The sequence below is a fragment of the Carcharhinus amblyrhynchos genome, chromosome X (genome assembly GCF_965287045.1).
Source record: "Carcharhinus amblyrhynchos chromosome X, sCarAmb.v2.hapA, whole genome shotgun sequence".
Taxonomy (NCBI): Eukaryota; Metazoa; Chordata; class Chondrichthyes; order Carcharhiniformes; family Carcharhinidae; genus Carcharhinus; species Carcharhinus amblyrhynchos.
Window position 1 is genome coordinate 16784973 of NC_137359.1, and position 19306 is coordinate 16804278.

General features: G+C 47.8%; 1 protein-coding gene across 4 annotated transcripts in view; it reads left to right on the forward strand.

Annotated features, from left to right (window-relative positions):
* The window catches only part of LOC145361989 (rho guanine nucleotide exchange factor 25-like), a 196279-nt gene that overhangs the window by 139174 nt on the left and 37799 nt on the right, over window positions 1-19306 (forward strand). For all 4 annotated transcript variants that reach the window (XM_080217994.1, XM_080217993.1, XM_080217992.1 and 1 more), the window contains 4 exons: window positions 8406-8545; window positions 11456-11522; window positions 13931-14034; window positions 18708-18777. In XM_080217994.1, the coding sequence (XP_080074120.1) occupies window positions 8406-8545; window positions 11456-11522; window positions 13931-14034; window positions 18708-18777 (381 nt within the window). The remainder of the gene's footprint in view (window positions 1-8405; window positions 8546-11455; window positions 11523-13930; window positions 14035-18707; window positions 18778-19306) is intronic.

Genomic DNA, 19306 nt, shown 5'->3' on the forward strand with positions numbered 1-19306 from the left:
CATTCCTAGGTCGGAGTCGCACAGCTGGGGAACGTCTCGCCTCTGTGTTCCTGTCCTGGGAATGAAAACCATGTCATGGTCCCTGCCATTGCTCTCTACGGGAACAGTGACAGCGTTCAGCCAGCCTTAACAGTTCGACAACTCCCTTCATCCCTCACATCCTGTGCCAGATTCTCAACTGCAAGTGTTCATAGGGGAGCAGTAAATGATGAAGGACTCCCAGTCACAATTAGTGCATGTCATGTAAGAGTGGTCATTTTTCCCTTGTATGGATGATGTCAAGTTATGTTAACTGCCTACGGTCTTGTGTGTAATTACAGTGTATATTATTCCATCTGGTAATGACACTTTGTGTATGTGATATGTGGTTGGATGCTTATCTGACCACAGAGCGAGGCACCGCATGCCTGATGTGGTTCTATTCCAAAAGCAATGGTTATGTGGAAAAATCTCCAGTGAGAGCAGGGAACAGCAAATCAATTAACTCCTTCAAACCTGGACAAAAACTGAAGCAAGATTGAAGGACCAAGATAATCAAATACTTAAGGGAGCACAGAGATCGCGGGCCTAGATTGCCTGATTGTTTAGGATGAGAGAGACCCTTTCGTTCATCTGTGCAAGGGAATGTAGCATCCAGTTGTTTTTTTTTATGATTAGGGCGACACAGTGGCACAGTGGTTGGCGCTGCTGCCTCACGCCCCAGGGATCCAGGTTCAATTCCAGCCTTGGGTCACTGTCTATGTGGAACTTGCACGTTCTCCCCATGTCTGTGTGGGTTTCCTCCAGGTGCCCCGGTTTCCTCCCACAGTCCAAAGATGTGTAGGTTAGGGTGGATTGGCCATGCTAAATTGTCCCTTAGGGACCAAAGATGTGTAGGTTAGGGTGGATTGGCCATGCTAAATTGTCCCTTAGTGTCCAAAGATGTGCAGGTTAGGGTGGATTGGCCATGCTAAAATGTCCCTTAGAGTCAGAGGGATTAGCAGGATAAATCCATGGGGTTACAATGATAAGGCCTAGGTGGGATTATTATGCAGACTTGATGGGCTGAATGGTCTCTTTCAGTACTGTGGGGATTCTATGATTTACAGGGAGCTAGGTAACAGTTGAAAAACGCAGCTAGAAATTCCCGCCTCACATCTCAGGTTTGTATTTACAGACAAAGCCGATTTTGATTTGGAATCTAATTACATCCTTTCAACCTTTCATCAACCATTTCCACTGGAGCCGTTAGCCTCTCTTGGTGTGAATCCCTTCTTCACGGGCTGAGAGCTTGAAGGCCAGTTCAAGAAACGACAGTCAAGCAGCCCCTATATGTTTGACGGAAAATGCTGGAAATTCTCAGCAGTTCTGGCAGCATCTGTGGACAGAGAATAGAGCCAAGGTTTTGATTCTGGATGTGTCGTTCAGCACCCTGTCCCTGGTGATGCTGATTGCTTTGAGTTCCTCCCTCCTATTCCCCTTAAATTTCATTGGGAAATTTTCCAAATCTTTACTTTTTTCCCCATACTTTGATGGTTTTCCTCATACTTTGATGGTTCTTCAAATCTGTCCAATCTTCTGACCGACCCCATTAATCTCTGTAGATTTGTGCAGTCTTTCGATTTGATACAATCAACTTGCTTATTTAGCCGCAGATGGTATCACGAGATTTGCCTACCCATAAAGGAGCGACTAATGTGTGTAGATGGAAGCAAAAAACTCCAAAATCATAGAATCCCTACAGTGCAGAAGGAGGTCATTGTGCCCCTTGAGCCTACACTGACAACAATCCCCCCACCCAGGTCCTATCCCCAAATCCCCATGTATTTACCCTACTGGTCCCCCTGACACTAAGGGGCAATTTAGCACGGCCAATCCACCTAACCTGCACATCTTTCGGACTGAGAGAGAAAACCAGAGCTCCCGGAGGAAACCCACACAGACACGGGGAGAATGTGCAAACTCCACACAGACAGTGATCTGAAGCTGGATTTGAATCCAAGTCCCTAGCGCTGTGAGGCAGCAGCACTAACCACTGTGCCACCCACAGCCAGTGAAAAATGGACATTTAGCTAGTGTTCATTCTGATGTCAGCCTGAGGAGTCTGTTCCAAGCAGGGCAGCTAATATTATTGCAAAACAGGAAGTTAAATGGAGCTTGAAGTGGGACTGCTGTGTTTTCAAGGAATCGGTTTGAAGCAGGGATCAGTTGTCTGCGGTGGTGCCAAGTATAATGATCGATCGTGCACTTAATCCCAGGAGTTGAAAACATGCTGACACTTTCCAGCATATAGCCATAATAGTACAAACACTCCCAACAGCAGAGGCCCACTGGCCCAACGCCACAGCAGCAAGGAAGTGGGTGTGGTCAAAATGAGTCCCTTATGTGAATTCAATTATCAACATAAACTAGATCGGCTGAATAGCGTCTTCCAAAGAGAGAGTGTGTGTGTGTGTGTGAGAGAGAGTGTGTGTGTGTGTGTGAGTGAGAGAGAGAGTGTGTGTGTGAGTGAGAGAGAGAGTGTGTGTGTGAGTGAGAGAGAGAGTGTGTGTGTGAGTGAGAGAGAGAGTGTGTGTGTGAGTGAGAGAGAGAGTGTGTGTGTGAGTGAGAGAGAGAGTGTGTGTGTGAGTGAGAGAGAGAGTGTGTGTGTGAGTGAGAGAGAGAGTGTGTGTGTGAGTGAGAGAGAGAGTGTGTGTGTGAGTGAGAGAGAGAGTGTGTGTGTGAGTGAGAGAGAGAGTGTGTGTGTGAGTGAGAGAGAGAGTGTGTGTGTGAGTGAGAGAGAGAGTGTGTGTGTGAGTGAGAGAGAGAGTGTGTGTGTGAGTGAGAGAGAGAGTGTGTGTGTGAGTGAGAGAGAGAGTGTGTGTGTGAGTGAGAGAGAGAGTGTGTGTGTGAGTGAGAGAGAGAGTGTGTGTGTGAGTGAGAGAGAGAGAGTGTGTGTGTGAGTGAGAGAGAGGGGGGGGGGGGGCTGGGGTGGGAGGGGGGGGGGGAGGGGGGGGGGGTGGGGGGGGGGGGGGGGGGAGAGGGGGGGGGGGGGTGGGGGGGGGAGGGGGGGTGGTTGGGGGGGGGGGGGGGGGGGGGCGGGGGGGGGGGTGGGGGGGGGGGGGGGGGGGGTGGGAGGGGTGTGTGAGGAGAGAGAGAGGTGTGTGAGAGTGAGAGAGAGAGTGTGTGTGTGAGAGAGAGAGTGTGTGTGTGTGTGAGAGAGAGAGTGTGTGTGTGAGTGAGAGAGAGAGTGTGTGTGTGAGTGAGAGAGAGAGTGTGTGTGTGAGTGAGAGAGAGAGTGTGTGTGTGAGTGAGAGAGAGAGTGTGTGTGTGAGTGAGAGAGAGAGTGTGTGTGTGAGTGAGAGAGAGAGTGTGTGTGTGAGTGAGAGAGAGAGTGTGTGTGTGAGTGAGAGAGAGAGTGTGTGTGTGAGTGAGAGAGAGAGTGTGTGTGTGAGTGAGAGAGAGAGTGTGTGTGTGAGTGAGAGAGAGAGAGTGTGTGTGTGAGTGAGAGAGAGAGAGTGTGTGTGTGAGTGAGAGAGAGAGTGTGTGTGTGAGTGAGAGAGAGTGTGTGGGTGTGAGTGAGAGAGAGTGTGTGTGTGAGTGAGAGAGAGTGTGTGTGAGTGAGAGAGAGTGTGTGTGAGTGAGAGAGAGAGTGTGTGTGTGTGAGAGAGAGAGTGTGTGTGTGAGTGAGAGAGAGAGTGTGTGTGAGAGTGAGAGAGAGAGTGAGAGAGAGAGTGTGTGTGTGAGAGAGAGAGTGTGTGTGTGTGTGAGAGAGAGAGTGTGTGTGTGAGTGAGAGAGAGAGTGTGTGTGTGAGTGAGAGAGAGAGTGTGTGTGTGAGTGAGAGAGAGAGTGTGTGTGTGAGTGAGAGAGAGAGTGTGTGTGTGAGTGAGAGAGAGAGTGTGTGTGTGAGTGAGAGAGAGAGTGTGTGTGTGAGTGAGAGAGAGTGTGTGGGTGTGAGTGAGAGAGAGTGTGTGTGTGTGAGTGAGAGAGAGAGTGTGTGTGTGAGTGAGAGAGAGAGTGTGTGTGTGAGTGAGAGAGAGAGTGTGTGTGTGAGTGAGAGAGAGAGTGTGTGTGTGAGTGAGAGAGAGAGTGTGTGTGTGAGTGAGAGAGAGAGTGTGTGTGTGAGTGAGAGAGAGAGTGTGTGTGTGAGAGTGAGAGAGAGAGTGTGAGAGAGTGGTGTATGTGTGAATGTTGTGAGTGTGAGTAGGTGTGTGTGTGGGTGGTATGTGTATGTGAGTGTGTGTGAGGGGGTTGGTGTGAGTGAGTGTAGTCAGTCTGTGAGCGACAATGTGCTCATTGTACATTACAGAATGGAAATTTAATGCCATGTGAGAACATGAGGAGGCCATTCAGCCTTTCGGGCCTGTTCCACCACACTGAGATCACGGTTGATCTGTACCCTAACTCTATCATCCAGCTGCCTTGGCCCTATATCCCTTAATAATTACCTTGTGGAGCAAAACCCTATCAATCTGCGGTTTAAAGTGATTAATTGAGTTGGCATCTACTGCTTTTTGTTGGGGAGAGTTTCCTACTTCTACCACCTCTTGTGTGAAGAAGGACTTAGAAGCAGGAGTGGGCTATTCAGCCCATCGAGCATGCTGTAACATTCAGTAAGATCATGGCTGATGTGACTGAGGCCTCAAGCCCGCCCCTGCCTGTGGCCCGTAACCCTTGACCCACTTTTTGATGAAAATCTGTCTTACTCGGCCTTGAATCCAGTCAATCACCCTTCTGCACTGAGGAGGAAAATTCCACAGAGTCGTGACCCTCTGAGAGAAGAAACTCCTCCTCATCTCCATCTTGAAGGAGTTCTTGGACCTTTCAGTCTCTTTGGACCTTCACTGTTCCTATCCTTGGGGGGAAAAGTACTCGCATCTATCCCAGTTTCCAGGACGTGCGCTGAAAATCATTTGCTAGCCACACTTTGAGCCGTCTGGTGAATGTATCATTACCATGCTGCCAATCCTTGCTATCTTGTTTACAAGTCTCTCTGTTGTCTTACCTGAGTCAATCATAATTAGAGCTCATCGTTGAGGCCCCTGCACAGATCCTTGTTGGCCATCATCATAGAATCATAGAATCCCTACAGCGCAGAAGGAGGCCATTCAGCCCATCAAGTCTGCACCGACCACGATCCCACCCAGGCCCTATTCCCGTAACCCCACTTACTTACCCTGCTAATACCCCGACAAGAGGGACAATTTAGCATGGCCAATCCCCCTAACCAACACATCTTTGGACACTAAGGGGCAATTTAGCATGGCCAATCCCCCTAACCAACACATCTTTGGACACTAAGGGGCAATTTAGCATGGCCAATCCACCTAACCTGCACATCTTTGGAGTGTGGGAGGAAACAAGAGTAAACGAGGAAACCCATGCAGATACAGGAGAGAACGTGCAAACTCCAAACAGTGACCCAAGCTGGAAATTGTATCCGGGCCCCTGGGGCTATGAGGCAGCAGTACTAACCACTATGCCATCCATACGTTTTTTCCTTCCAAGTCAAGTACCATCAGCAGTTCATGAATGTGAGGTCCGACTTTATTTGATTATTGTTTTGTTGAACTATTCTAGTTTAAATCAATTAAGGTGCACCAGGATTCTGCCTGGGATGGAGCATTTGAGCTATAAGGAGGGACTAGGTAAGCTTGGATTGTTTTCTGGAGAGCAGAGAAGGCTGAGGGGGGACAGGATTGAGGTGTATAAGGTTATGAGGGGTATGGATAGGGTGAGTAGGGAACAGCTGTTCCCCTTGTTTGAGGGGTCAGTCACAAAGGGGGATAGTTTTAGGGTGAGGGGGAGGAGATTCAGAGGGAGTTTGAGAAAACATTTTTTTCACTCAGAGGGAGATGGGAATTTGGAATTTGGAATGCGCTGCCTGGGAAGGTAGTGGAGGCTGAAAACCTTACAACCTTTAAAAAAAAATCTGGGTGAGCACTTGAAATATCAGAACATTCAAGGATATGGGACAATTGCAGGAAAAGGGGATTAGTGTGACTTTAGTGGTAGATATTGTCAGTACAGACTCGATGGGCCGAAGGGCTGTATGACTCTATGGACGGAATTTTACAACCTCACTCGCCCCAAAACTGTAAAATCCTGCTTGAGGTCAGTGGATCTTTCCATGGTCCGCCCCTCGCCCACTCTGATTTCTGTGGTGGGCGCGGCGGTAGAATTCCGGCCCATGACTCTAAAAGATATATACAGTTTTAGTGTTTTTATTTATTAGTGTCACAAGTAGGCTTACATTAACACTGCAAATGAAGTTACTGTGAAAATCCCCCAGTCGCAACACACCTGTTCGGGTTACACTGAGGGAGAATTTAGAATGGCCAATGCCGGATCATCGACATGGATGACATCATCACACATGAGAACACCATCCACCAGGTACACGGTACATATTCTTGCAACTCGGCCAACATTGTCTACCTGATACGCTGCAGGAAAGGATGTCCCGAAGCATGGTACATTGGGGAGACCATGCAGACGCTACGACAACGGATGAATGAACATCGCTCGACAATCACCAGGCAAGACTGTTCCCTTTCTGTTGGCGAACACTTCAGTGGTCACGGGCATTCAGCCTCTGACCTTCGGGTAAACATTCTCCAAGGCGGCCTTCACGACACACGACAGTGCAGAGTCGCTGAGCAGAGACTGATAGCCAAGTTCCACACACATGAGGACGGTCTCAACAGGGATCTTGGGTTCATGTCACACTATCTGTAACCCCCGTGACTTGCCTGGGTTTGCAAAACCTCCACTCACTGTGCTGTCTGTAGACAATACACATCTCTAACCTGTGATCAGTGCTCCTTCCACACACATTGTCGGCCACTTTAAGATTTGAACAGCAGGGTAGGTGTAAAGATTCGCATTCTAATCTGTAATCTGTAAACTGTCTGTGCTTTATATGCTCTGTCTGAGGCCAGAACTCTCCATTCACCTGACGAAGGGACTGACCCCGAAAGCTTGTGAGTTTACTATCAAATAAATTGGTTGGACTTAAACCTGGTGTTGTCAGACTTTTTACAATGCACCCTAACCAGCATGTCTTTCAGGCTGTGGGAGGAAACCGGAGCACCCGGAGGAAACCCACGCAGACATGGGGAGAACGTGCAGACTTCGCACAGACAGTGACCCAAGCTAGGAATCGAACCTGGATCCCTGGCGCTGTGAGGCAGCAGTGCTAACCAGTGTGCTACCATGAATCCTGACGCATGTAACATTTTGAGCATCTTTTATTGATTCATGGGAAGTGGGCTACACTGGCTGGGCCAGCAGTGATTGCCCTGCCCTAATTGCCCTTGAACCAAGTGGCTCACTCAGCCATTTCAGAGGGTTAGTCGGTTACAAACCCTTCAACTCAATCACTAGGGATGGCCAATAAATGCTGTCCTTGTCAGCAACGCCCATATCCCATAAATGAATATTTTAAAAAACTAGCAGCCTTCCAGGTTTCAGCAAACATTAACTTTGCTTCCTCAGTCACAAAGCTCATAAGAGTAACCAGGCAATCAATATTAGTGTGTTTTCCTTCCCTCTGTCATCTTTTCCCTTTCTTTATCTCTTCACAGTTCCCTCTCCCCACCTCAGACAGAATTGTTATGGTGTCGAATTCGCCAGGGACCCGGGTTCAATTCCAGCCTTGGGTCACTGTCTGTGTGAAGTTTACACGTTCTCCCCGTTTCTGCGTAGGTTTCCTCCGGTTCCCTCCCACACTCCAAAGATGTGCAGGTTAGGTGAATTGGCTGTGGTAAATTGTCCCTTAGTGCCCAAAAATGTGCAGGTTGGGTGGATTGGCCGTGCTAAATTGCCCCTTAGTGTCCAAATATGTATGCTTTAGATGGACTTAGCTATGGCAATTGTGTGGTGTTACAGGTTTAGGGTGGGGGAGAGGGCCTGATTAAGAAACTTTGTCAGAGAGTCAGTACAGACTTGATAGGCCAAATGGCCTCCTTTGCAGTTTAGAGATTCTAATTTATAGACCCTGGCACAGTTGGCGCTGCTGCCTCACAGCGGCAGAGACCCGGGTTTGACTCTGGCCTCGGGTGACTGTCTGCGTGGGGTTTGCACATTCTCCCGTGTCCTTAGTATTACAAGATGACTAGGTTAGAGGGAGTAGCGGGGTAAATATGTGGGGTTATGAGGATAGGGTAGGGGCGTGGATCTGGGTAAGATGCTCTATTGGAGAGTTGGCACAGACTTGATGGGCTGAATGGCCTACTTCTGCACTGTAGGAATTCGATGATTCTATGACTTGACTTAGATTTTGCCTTAATATCTCCTTATGTTGAATGGCACCGTTGATGTTTGGCACTTTAACTCTTCTGTGGAGTGCTGTGGGACATTTGATTCCACTAAGAGCTTTATCTCATTGTTGTTGGAGGATGGAGCAGGAAGATAAATAACGCTTTGGTGGGTTTGTATCTCCTAGGTGCAGAATCCAATCACCCACCTCCCCAATCAAGATGGCACCATGGGTTCATTGACTAACCCTCCGAATGGATTTCCACAACAGTCAGTCACATCAACCGACACTGAGGAAGAAAAGAGGAGTGCCTTAGAAAAGAGTATGTAAGTGACTACTCCCAGCAAGAAGGTTGACCTACATTTCTGCCAATTCTCCGTTTGCCTCCATTCTGGGGTGTGGGGAGAGGGGGAGGGGTGCATGATGGGTAATTGTAACCAAACCTGGTCAGCGGGTCAACTGGCGGGATCGCCTTCCCTGGACTCCAGCAGAGGGTCAAATGCACTGATGACCCCATCCCATCAGCCCCTACTGTTGGGTGGGGTCATGTTCAATTGGTGCCAACTCATCCTGCCCTCCCCCCTCCAACCCCAATCCTGTGAATTCATGCAAGATAACCTCATACAAGATAATCTCAAGTCTTAAGAGGCCTTCCAATATAGGGCTTGACTTGACCGCAAAAAACTGGACTCACAAAAACAACGCTGGGAATGGAAGTATGAGGAGTATTTGAGGACTCTGGCTCTGTACTCAATGCAGTTAAGGAGGATGAGGGGGAATCTCATTGAAACTTACAGAATACAGAAAGGCCTGGATAGAGTGGACGTGGGGAAGACGTTTCCATTAGTCGGAGAGACTGGGATCCGAAGGGAACAGCCTCAGAGTAAAAGGACATCCCTTTAGAACAGAGATGAGAAGGAATTTCTTCAGCCAGAGGGCGGTGAATCTGCGGAATTCATTGCCGCAGAGGAGGCCGGGTCACTGAGTGTCTTTAAGACAGAGATGGATAGGTTCCTGATTGGTAAGGAGACCAAAGGTTATGGGGAGAAGGCATGAGAATGGGGTTGAGTAACAGATCAGCCATGGTGGAGCAGACTTGATGGGCCAAATGGCCTCATTCTGCTCCTGTTTCTTATGGACTGGCACCCTCGCGCAGCAGTGGAGGGGCGCTGCACTATCAGAGGTGGTGGCAACGCCAAACCAAAGCCCCACTTGCGCTCGAGGGCGGCGAGAGCAGGGTGCCATCTGAAGAGCCCCCAGTCGTGATGTATCCTTCAACCTCCCAGAAAGGAATCACGATCTTGCCGCTATCAGTGGGAGCTTGCTGTGCCGTGTTTCGGAAGGCTGTCTGTGGGGCGTTTCGAGGTTGCAAATGGAACACCGCGGTGACCCAGAGCCTTTCTTTACAGAGCCCAGGGTAATGAGAAGTTCTCGTTTGATGACGAAAGTCACTGCCTCTACCCTGTGCCTCCACGGGGAATCCTTAACATACTCTGACAGGGAGGCACTGACCTCAGTTTGAACCTTCCACGTTTCACTGCTTCTGATTGTGTTCGATGCTGAGATTTATTGAAGCATTATTGAAATTAAGCTTTGCGATGTGCTTGGTAATTTCACAGCCCAGATCCCATGTATAAAAAATGCTGAATTATCATTTCAATTTGTGGAATAAATGATGCGAAATTCAACCTCTCACTAATAGCACCCATTTAAACGTGACCAGACAGTGACAAAGTGTCATCATGCAGAGTTATTGCATCTCATTATTCTAATTTACTCCACTTCTTATCTGAATATTGACTGCTGACAATATTAGCAGAGAAAACGATCCCGGGGCTGAGTCTTGATGTATGAGGAGCGTCGGAGGACTCTGGCTCCGTACTCGATGTAACTTAGAAGGATAGAATCATAGAGTCCCTACAGTGCAGAAGGGGGCCATTCGGCCCATCTAGTCTGCACCGACCACAATCCTACCCAGGGCCTATCCCCCATAACCCCATGCATTTACCCTAGCTAGTCTCACTGACACTAAGGGGCAATTTAGCATGGCCAATCCACCTAACCTGCGCATCTTTCGGACTGTGGGAGGAAACCAGAGCACCCGGAGGAAACCCACGGACATGGGGCGAGCATGCAGACTCCACACAGACAGTGACCCAAGGCTAGGAATTGAACCCGGGTCCCTGGCGCTGTGAGGCAGTAGTGCTAACCACTGTGCCGTCTTGCCGCCGGTGGGACAGGACATACCCAGGAATGGTGATGGTGGTGTCTGGGCTGTTATCTGTAAAGTATAGTTCTGTGAGAATGATTACATCAGGCTGTTGCTTAACTAGTTTGTGAGACAGCTCTCCCAATTTTGGCACAAGCCCCCAGATGTCAGTGAGGAAAACCTTGCAGCAATGACAAGGCTGAGGCTAGGTTTGCCGTTGTCATTTCTGGGTGGTCCGCCCAGTTTTATTCTTATTTGACTTGTCAGTAGCAGTTTGATACAACTGAGGGGCTTGCTGCAGCCCTTTCAGAGGGCAGTTGAGAGTCTTTTGATTTTTGATTTGATTGATTGTTTCTTGCGTGCTATACAGACAAAGCATACCATTCATAGAGTCCATAGGGGAGAAGGAAAGGAGAGGGTGCAGAATGTAGGGTAGTCATAGCTGGGGTGTAGAGAAAGATCAGCTTAATATTCGATTTGATTTATTATTGTCACATGTATCGCAATACAGTGAAAAGTATTGTTTCTTGTGCGCTATACAGACAAAGCATACCATTCATAGAGTATGTAGAGGAGAAGGAAAGGAGAGGGTGCAGAACGTAGTGTTACAGTCATAGCTAGGGTGTAGAGAAAGATCAACTTAATGTATGATAGGTCCATTCAAAAGTCTGACAGCAGCAGGGAAGAAGCTGTTCTTGAGTCGGTTGGTACGTGACCTCAGACTTTTGTATCTTTTTCCCAACGGAAGAAGGTGGAAGAGAGAATGTCCGGGGTGTATGGGGTCCTTAATTATGCTGGCTGCTTTTCCAAGGTGGCGGGAAGTGTAGACAGTCAATGGCCAGCCACATTGCTGTGGCTCTGGAGTCACATCTAGGCCAGATCAGGGTAAGGATGGCAGATTTCCTTCCCTAAAGGACCAGATGGGATTTTACAACAAGTTTCAAGGTCAACATTGTCTGAGGATAGCACGAGCGTGAAAGTCTTTTAACCCTTTGTGTCACTGACAGCTTCTGTTCTTTCAACACAGGTACGTGCTACAAGAACTCGTGGAGACAGAAAAATTGTATGTGACCGACCTGGGTTTTATAGTGGAGGTACAGCTTGCCTTTATCATTTTAATATAATAAATTTTGGGATATTAAGCTGTTTAAGTAAGTTGTAACATTGTTATGGGCGCCTTGGGCCATTTTGTTCCATTAAAGAAGCTATATGAATATAAATGGCTCTTACAGAGCAATTTGACACCACACCAATGTCAAGAAATTAATGGTGCGTTGATTTTATTTTTCAGTACACTTTCTAGTTTTCATCTGTGCACATTTGTTCACTGTGACGGCATTGCTGCCCACGTGCAAGCTAGAAATAATAAAAGATTTGAGGGCAGAATTAACTAACCTGTGCATCTTTGGATACTAAGGGACAATTTAGCATGACCAATCCACCTAACCTACACATCTTTGGACACTAAGGGGCAATTTAGCATGACCAATCCACCTAACCTACACATCTTTGGACACTAAGGGACAATTTAGCATGACCAATCCACCCTAACCTACACATCTTTGGACTATGGGAGGAAACTGGAGCATCCAGAGGAAACCCATGCAGACACGGGGAGAATGTGCAAACTCCACACAGACAGGGAACCAGGCTGGGAATTGAACCCGGGTCCCTGGCGCTGTGAGGCCACAGTGCTAACCCACCGTGCCACTGTGCCGTCATTGTTATTTCTAAAACCCTTAAAGTGCGCTGAATGTTTGAAGGGCTGTGAAAGCTCAATGATTGTTCGAGAGTGAGATTGATGAGTTTCTACATATTTGAAACATTAAGGCCTACGGGGTTGGTGCAGGAAAACAGTGTTGAAGCAAAAAGAAGATCAGTCCTGATCTCAATGAATGGCGATGAGTGGGCTCAAACAGCTGAATGGCCTACCCCTGTTCCTATTTCTTCTGTAAAAAGTCTGACAACACCAGGTTTTAGTCCAACCTATTTATTTGATAATATACTCGCAAGCTTTCGAGGGGTTACCCTCTTCGTCAGACGAAGAGGGTAACCCCTCGAAAGCTTGCGAGTATATTATCAAATAAATAGGTTGGACTAAAACCTGGTGTTGTCAGACTTTTTACTGTGTTTACGCCAGTCCAACGCCGGCATACCTATTTCTTCTGTCAGCGTTGGGAAGCCTGTGGCCTAGGGGGCCACATGCAGTCCATCTGAGTGTGGCTGATTCCCGTCCGTGTAGTTTTTTTCCCGCCGGTGTGACTGAATTGATTCGTACGTAAAGCAAGGGTGAGTGAAGTGAGGTGTGTGCTGATTCCACACAACATTGAGTGTGAGAGCCATGCGCTCCCTCTGTGTCCAAAGTATCAATAGTTCTTCTGTTTTTACCATTGTGAGTTGATGACAATTCCATTAATATAGAAATGATGAAGTATTTTCTATAACTCGTTCTGGAATATTCAGCGTGGATTAAATGTATTGAATTTTATTCATGGAGACACGGTTAGTGAACAAGCCCGGTTTCAATCTCGCGGCCCACTGAGATGGAAGAGGGTCACTCACAATGCCCACACACCAGCCCAGGTTGTCCATCGCTCGTTGTTAATACTCTGGAGACCATAGCTTGTGATTCCAGTTATTAATTACACAGAAAAATCCAGCACAGGAACTGGCCCTTCGGCCCTCCTGTGCTGACAATGCTGTCCTAACTAAACTGAAACAAACCTCCTGCCCTTACTCAGTCCATATCCCGCTATTCCCTCCCTATTCATGTACCCATGCAGATGCCTCTTAAATGTTGCTAGTGTTCCTGCTTTCACCACCTCCAGGCACCCACTACATCTTGCTTGAGAAACGTCCCCCGCACACCTCCCTGAAACTTTCCCCCTCTCACCTTGAACCTGTGCCCCCTTGAAATTGACACTTCCATCCTGGAGAAAAAGCCTCTGACTACCCATCCTGTCTATGCCTCTCATCATTTTGTAGACCTCCATCAGGTCTCCCCTCTGCCTCCATCTTCCCAGTGAAAACAATCCTAGTTTATCCAATCTCTCCCCATAGCCAACACCCTCGAGACCAGGCAACATCCTGGTGAACCTTCTCTGCACTGTCTCCAAAGCGCCCACGTGAGGTGACCAGAACTGCACGCAATACTCCAAATGCAGCCTAACCAAGGTTTTATATAGCTGCAACATGATTTGCCAACTCTAGTACTCAGTGCCCCGGCCGATAAAGGTAAGCATGCCATATACTTTCCTAATCACCTTGGCCACCTGTGTTGCAACTTTTAGGGAACTGTGTACGCCCAGATCCCTCTGCGTGTTTGAAATGGTTAAGCAAGTTCCTCTTAACTTCGACAATATGAGATACTGTCCTTGCTTGCTCTGAGATAGCAACTGACCTTGATTACTTTACAACACTCCAAGTACACCTCAAGCACACCTCCAGAAATGTTTAGCCAACATCCATTGGAACTAACTCAAGTTTATCTTCTCTTTTCCAGGGATACATCGCCACGATGAATGAGAAAGGAGTACCGGAAGACCTGAAAGGGAAGGACAAAATAGTATTTGGGAACATTCACCAGATCTATGAGTGGCACAAGAAGTAAGAGTTCTCCATGCCAATCAAACCCTGCCCACACCACAGTTAGGATTCGATTACGCGCCACACTTTTGTTTGGGCACATGTATCAAAAAGTGATTTTTGATTTAACCGTGTGGGGACAGTGTTAGTCAGTGTACCCACTAGCAGATACCACGCATTGCTTCTTTTGTTTGTTCATTCGTGGGACATGGGCGTCACTGGCTGGGCCAGCATTTATTGCCCATCCCTAGTTGCCTGAGGGTAGTTGAGAGTCAACCACATTGCTGTGGTTCTGGAGTCACATGTAGGCCAGACCAGGTAAGGACGGCAGATTTCATATAATCCCTCCAGTGCAGAAGGATGTCATTCGGCCCATTGGGCCTGCACCGACAACAATCCCACCCTGGCCCTGTCCCCGTACCACCATGTATTGACCCTAGCTAGTCCCCCCTGACACTAAGGGGCAATTTGGTATGGCCAATCCACCTAACCTGCACATCTTTGGACACTAAGGGGCAATTTAGCATGGCAAATCCACCTAACCTGTACATCATTGGACTATGGAAGGAAACCCATGCAGACACGGGGAGAACCTGCAAACTCCACACAGACAATGACCCAGGTTCAATTCCTGGCTAGGGTCACTCAGTGTGGAGTTAGCACGTTCTCCCCGTGTCTGCGCGGGTTTCCTCCGGGTGCTCCAGTTTCCTTCCACAGTCCAAAGATGTGTAGATTTGGTGGATTGGCTATGCTAAATTTCCCCCTCGTGTCCAAGATGTGTAGGTTAGGTGGCTTGGCCATGTTAAATTGCCCCTTGGTGCCCCAAAGATATGTAGGTTTGGGGGATTGGCCATGCTAAATTGCCCCCTAGTGTCCAAACATGTGTTGGGTAGGTGGATTGGCCATGCTAAATTTCACCCTAGTGCCCAAATATGTGTAGGTTAGGGTGCATTGGCCATGCTAAATTGCCCCTTAGTGTCCAAAGATGTGCAGGTTAGGTTGATTGGCCATGCTAAATTGATTCCAGTGTTAGGGGGATTAGCAGGGTAAATATGTGGGGTTACGGTGATAGGGTCTGGACGAGATTGTGGTTGGTGCAGACTCAATGGGCTAAATGGCCTCCTTCTGCTCTGTATGATTCTATGAATGGTGACAGCGGGAGTGAGGGGAAGAAGTGTTGAGTGGTGGCATCATGCTGGAGCGGGCAAAGCATGATCCTTTGGCGCAGGCTGGTGGGGTGGAAAGTGAGGACAAGGGGTCCCCCATCTAGGTTTTGGGAGGTGGTGGGGGGGGAAGGGTGAGGGAAGAAGTGTGAGAGATGGGTCGCACCCAGTTGAGTCATGTTATTTTCTTTAATTTATTCATGGCACATATGCATGACTGGTTGGCCAGTGTTTATCACCCATCCCTAGTTGCCCTTGAGAAGGTGGTGGTGAGCTGCCTTCTCAACAATTGAGTGCTTGCTAGGCTATTTCAGAGGGCAGTTGAGAGTCAGCCACATTGCTGTGGCTCTGGAGTCACATGTAGGCCAGACCAGGTAAGGACGGCAGATTTCCATTGCCTCCCCTCTACAATGAAAAGTATTGTGTCTTGTGCACAACACAGAGAAAGCATACCATTCATAGAATACATAGGGGAGAAGGAATTGTAAGAACTTTCGATGTATACATTGGGTTAAATCTGAGTTGTCAGTTATACAATGCAGGGCATTCATCCAGCCTCAAAACACAGGAGCAAATTTATTCATGGCATGTGGGTGTCCGTGCATTCATTGTCAATCCCTAATTGCCCTTGAACCAGGGTATTTCAGAGGGCTTTTTTTTAAAGAGTCAACCACATTGCTGTAGCTCTGGAATCACATGTAGGCCAGACCAGGTAAGGACGGCAGATTTCCTTCCCTAAAGGGAACCAGATGGGTTTTTCCGACAATGGTTTCATGGTCATCAGTAGATTCTTAATTCCAGATATTTTTGTTTTATTGAATTCAAATTGCAGTGTGGCCATACCAATGTACAAGACATTGATAAGGCCACACTTGGAATACTGTGTACAGTTCTGGTCACCCTATTATAGAAAGGATATTATTAAACTAGAAAGAGTGCAGAAAAGATTTACTCGGATGCTACCGGGACTTGATGGTTTGAGTTATAAGGAGAGGCTGGATTGACTGGGACTTTTTTCTCTGGAGCGTAGGAGACTGAGGGGTGATCTTATAGAGGTCTATAAAATAATGAGGGGCACAGATCAGCTAGATAGTCAATATCTTTTCCCAAAGGTAGGGGAGTCTAAAACTAGACGGCATAGGTTTAAGGTGAGAGGGGAGAGATACAAAAGGGTCCAGAGAATGTGGAACATTACAGCGCAGTACAGGCCCTTCGGCCCTCGATGTTGCGCCGACCTGTGTAACCAATCTGAAGCCCATCTAACCTACACTATTCCAATATCATCCATATGTTTATCCAATGACCATTTAAATGCCCTTAATGTTGGCGAATCCACTACTGTTACAGGCAGGGCATTCCACACCCTTACTACTCTCCGAGTAAAGAACCTACCTCTGACATCCGTCCTATATCTATCACCCCTCAATTTAAAGCTATGTTCCCTCGTGATAACCATCACCATCCGAGGAAAAAGGCTCTCACTGTCCACCCTATCTAATCCCCTGATCATCTTGTATGCCTCTATTATGTCACCTCTTAACCTTCTCTCTAATGAACACAGCCTCAAGTTCCTCAGCCTTTCCTCATAAGACCTTCCCACCATACCAGGCAACATCCTGGTAAATCTCCCCTGCACCCTTTCCAATGCTTCCACATCCTTCCTATAATGCGGTGACCAGAACTGTACGCAATACTCCAAGTGCGGCCGCACCCGAGGGGCAATTTTTTCACCCAGAGGGTGGTGAGTGTCTGGAACGAGCTGCCAGAGGTAGTAGTAGAGGCGGGTACAATTTTATCTTTTAAAAAGCATTTAGACAGTTACATGGGTAAGATGGGTATAGAGGGATATGGGGAAACGTGGGCAATTGGAATTAGTTTAGGGGCTTTAAAAAAAAAGGGATGGCATGGACAAGTTGGGCTGAGGGGCCTGTTTCCATGCTGTAAATCTCTATGACTCTATCTGCTGTGGCAGGATTCAAACACTGGTCCCCAGAACATTAGCTGAGTTTTCAGGTTAATAGTGTCACGATAATACCACTAGGCTGTCACCTCTCCTAATACTGCAATGTCAACTGAGGTGTAAAAAAATTGTTAAGGGTAATTTAAAAATCAAAATGCTATGTTAATGAAAAGTGCTGCTGTCGAGGTGTTCAGATCCCAGCTCCCTTCTGTGGAAATGCAACAGTTTGTTCAGATGGGATGGGAGCAACGTTAGAGAGAGTTTGGTTCAGTCTAAATTTACAGGAAGCAACTCTGACTGAAATTGTCTCCTGCACAGCAGGACTGAGCTTAAATTCTCTCGCCGCCATTTGGCAGAATCTTTCTTTTTGGAGGAGAGAAAAAGGAAAATTAATTAAACTTTTATTTTAAACCACAGAGTAATTGATTGTCCGCCCCCTGTGGGAGAAAGGGCTTTTAGAATATAAAGGGAAGCAATTAATTCCCAGTCAGCAAATTAGAGAACCGTTCTCTAAAGAAAAATTCAGCAAAAAACCCTTTCCTTTTTTAGTCAAAAAAGTGTGTGTGATATAAAAAGATTTATGTTCATTGTGAACTGCAACATGTCCCATGTGTTGAAAGTGAAGATTTTCTCACTCCTCAGAAATAAATCTTGTGCCATCAATGTTCCTTTCACACTTCAATGTAGAGCCATAGAGATATACAGCACAAAAACAGGCCCTTCGGCCCAACTTGTCCATGCCGTCCAGTTGAACTAGTCCCATTTGCCTGCATTTGGCCCATATCCCTTTCCCATCCATGTACCTGTCCAAATGTCCTTAAAGTGTTGTCACTGTACCCGTCTCTACCACCTCGTCTGGCAGCTCATTCCACACACACACCACCCTCTGTGTGAAAAAGTTGCCCCTCAGGTCCCCTTAACCCACTCACCTTCAACCTACACCCTCTGGTTATGGACTCCCTTACCCTGGGGTAAAAAACCTCAGCTATTCACCTTATCGATGTCCCTGATGATTTTATAAACCTCTATAAGGTCACCCCTCATCCTCCCCCGCTCCAGGGAAAAAAGTCCCAGCCTATCCAGCCTCTCCTTATAATTCAAACCTTCCAGGCCCAGCAACATCCTTAGAATCATAGAATCCCTACAGTGTAGAAGGAGGCCATTCGGCCCATTGAGCCTGCGTCGATCACAATCCCACCCAGGCCACGTATTTCCCCTGTTAATCCCCCCAGATGCAAAAATCAAATTGCTATGGCCAATCCACCTAACCTACACATCTTTGGATACTGAGGGGCAATTTAGCATGCCCAATCCACCTAACCTACACATCTTTGGACACTAAGGGCAATTTACCATGCCCAATCCACCCTAACCTACACATCTTTGGACACTAAGTGTTGGAAGCAAGGCCAGAGAGGGGAGGAGGCGGGGAGAGAGGCAGGGAGAGGTGTGCTAACTCCCACCTCACTTGGTGGGAGTCCTCAGTGTAAGACGCTGTCCTACAGAAAATCCTGAGGGAGCTGGTGTGCAGGACAGCTTATTATTTTCAATTATCTATCTTTCATTCACAGCTATTTCTTAGCAGAGCTGGAGAAATGTCTGGAGGAGCCGGAGAGACTAGCGGAGCTCTTCATAAAACATGTGAGTCGTCGGGGTGTCTGCTTGCATTCTTGAAATAACTGCCCTTAAACAATCCCCCCTCCCCCCTGCATCTTTCATTAATGCCCCGTGCGCCCCCGCCCCATTATTTAACCTTTCCCTTTGCTGCGGTGTCACTTCCAGCAGCTTGCACTTCAAGCCTCAGAGGATGGTGAAACCTCAACGTACGCCCTGAATGAAAGCTCCATCATCACCCTTGCCTGTGCAGTCTCAGAGAGGATTCAGGTGGTGTTCACTACGTGGCCCTCAGGTCTCTTGCCCTGTGCCTTGCTCGCTGACCCTCCTGCATACTGGCCTTCCCTCACACTGCCTCTCTGCTATCACTCCGCCTCGTTGCCTCCCCCCATCTCTCTCTCCCCCCTCCCCCCCTCTCCCTCCACTCCCCCCCTCTCTCTCCCTCCACTCCCCCTCTCTCTCTCCCTCCACTCCCCCTCTCTCCCTCCCTCCACTCCCCCTCTCTCTCTCCCTCCACTCCCCCGCTCTCTCTCTCTCTCCCTCCACTCCCCCTCTC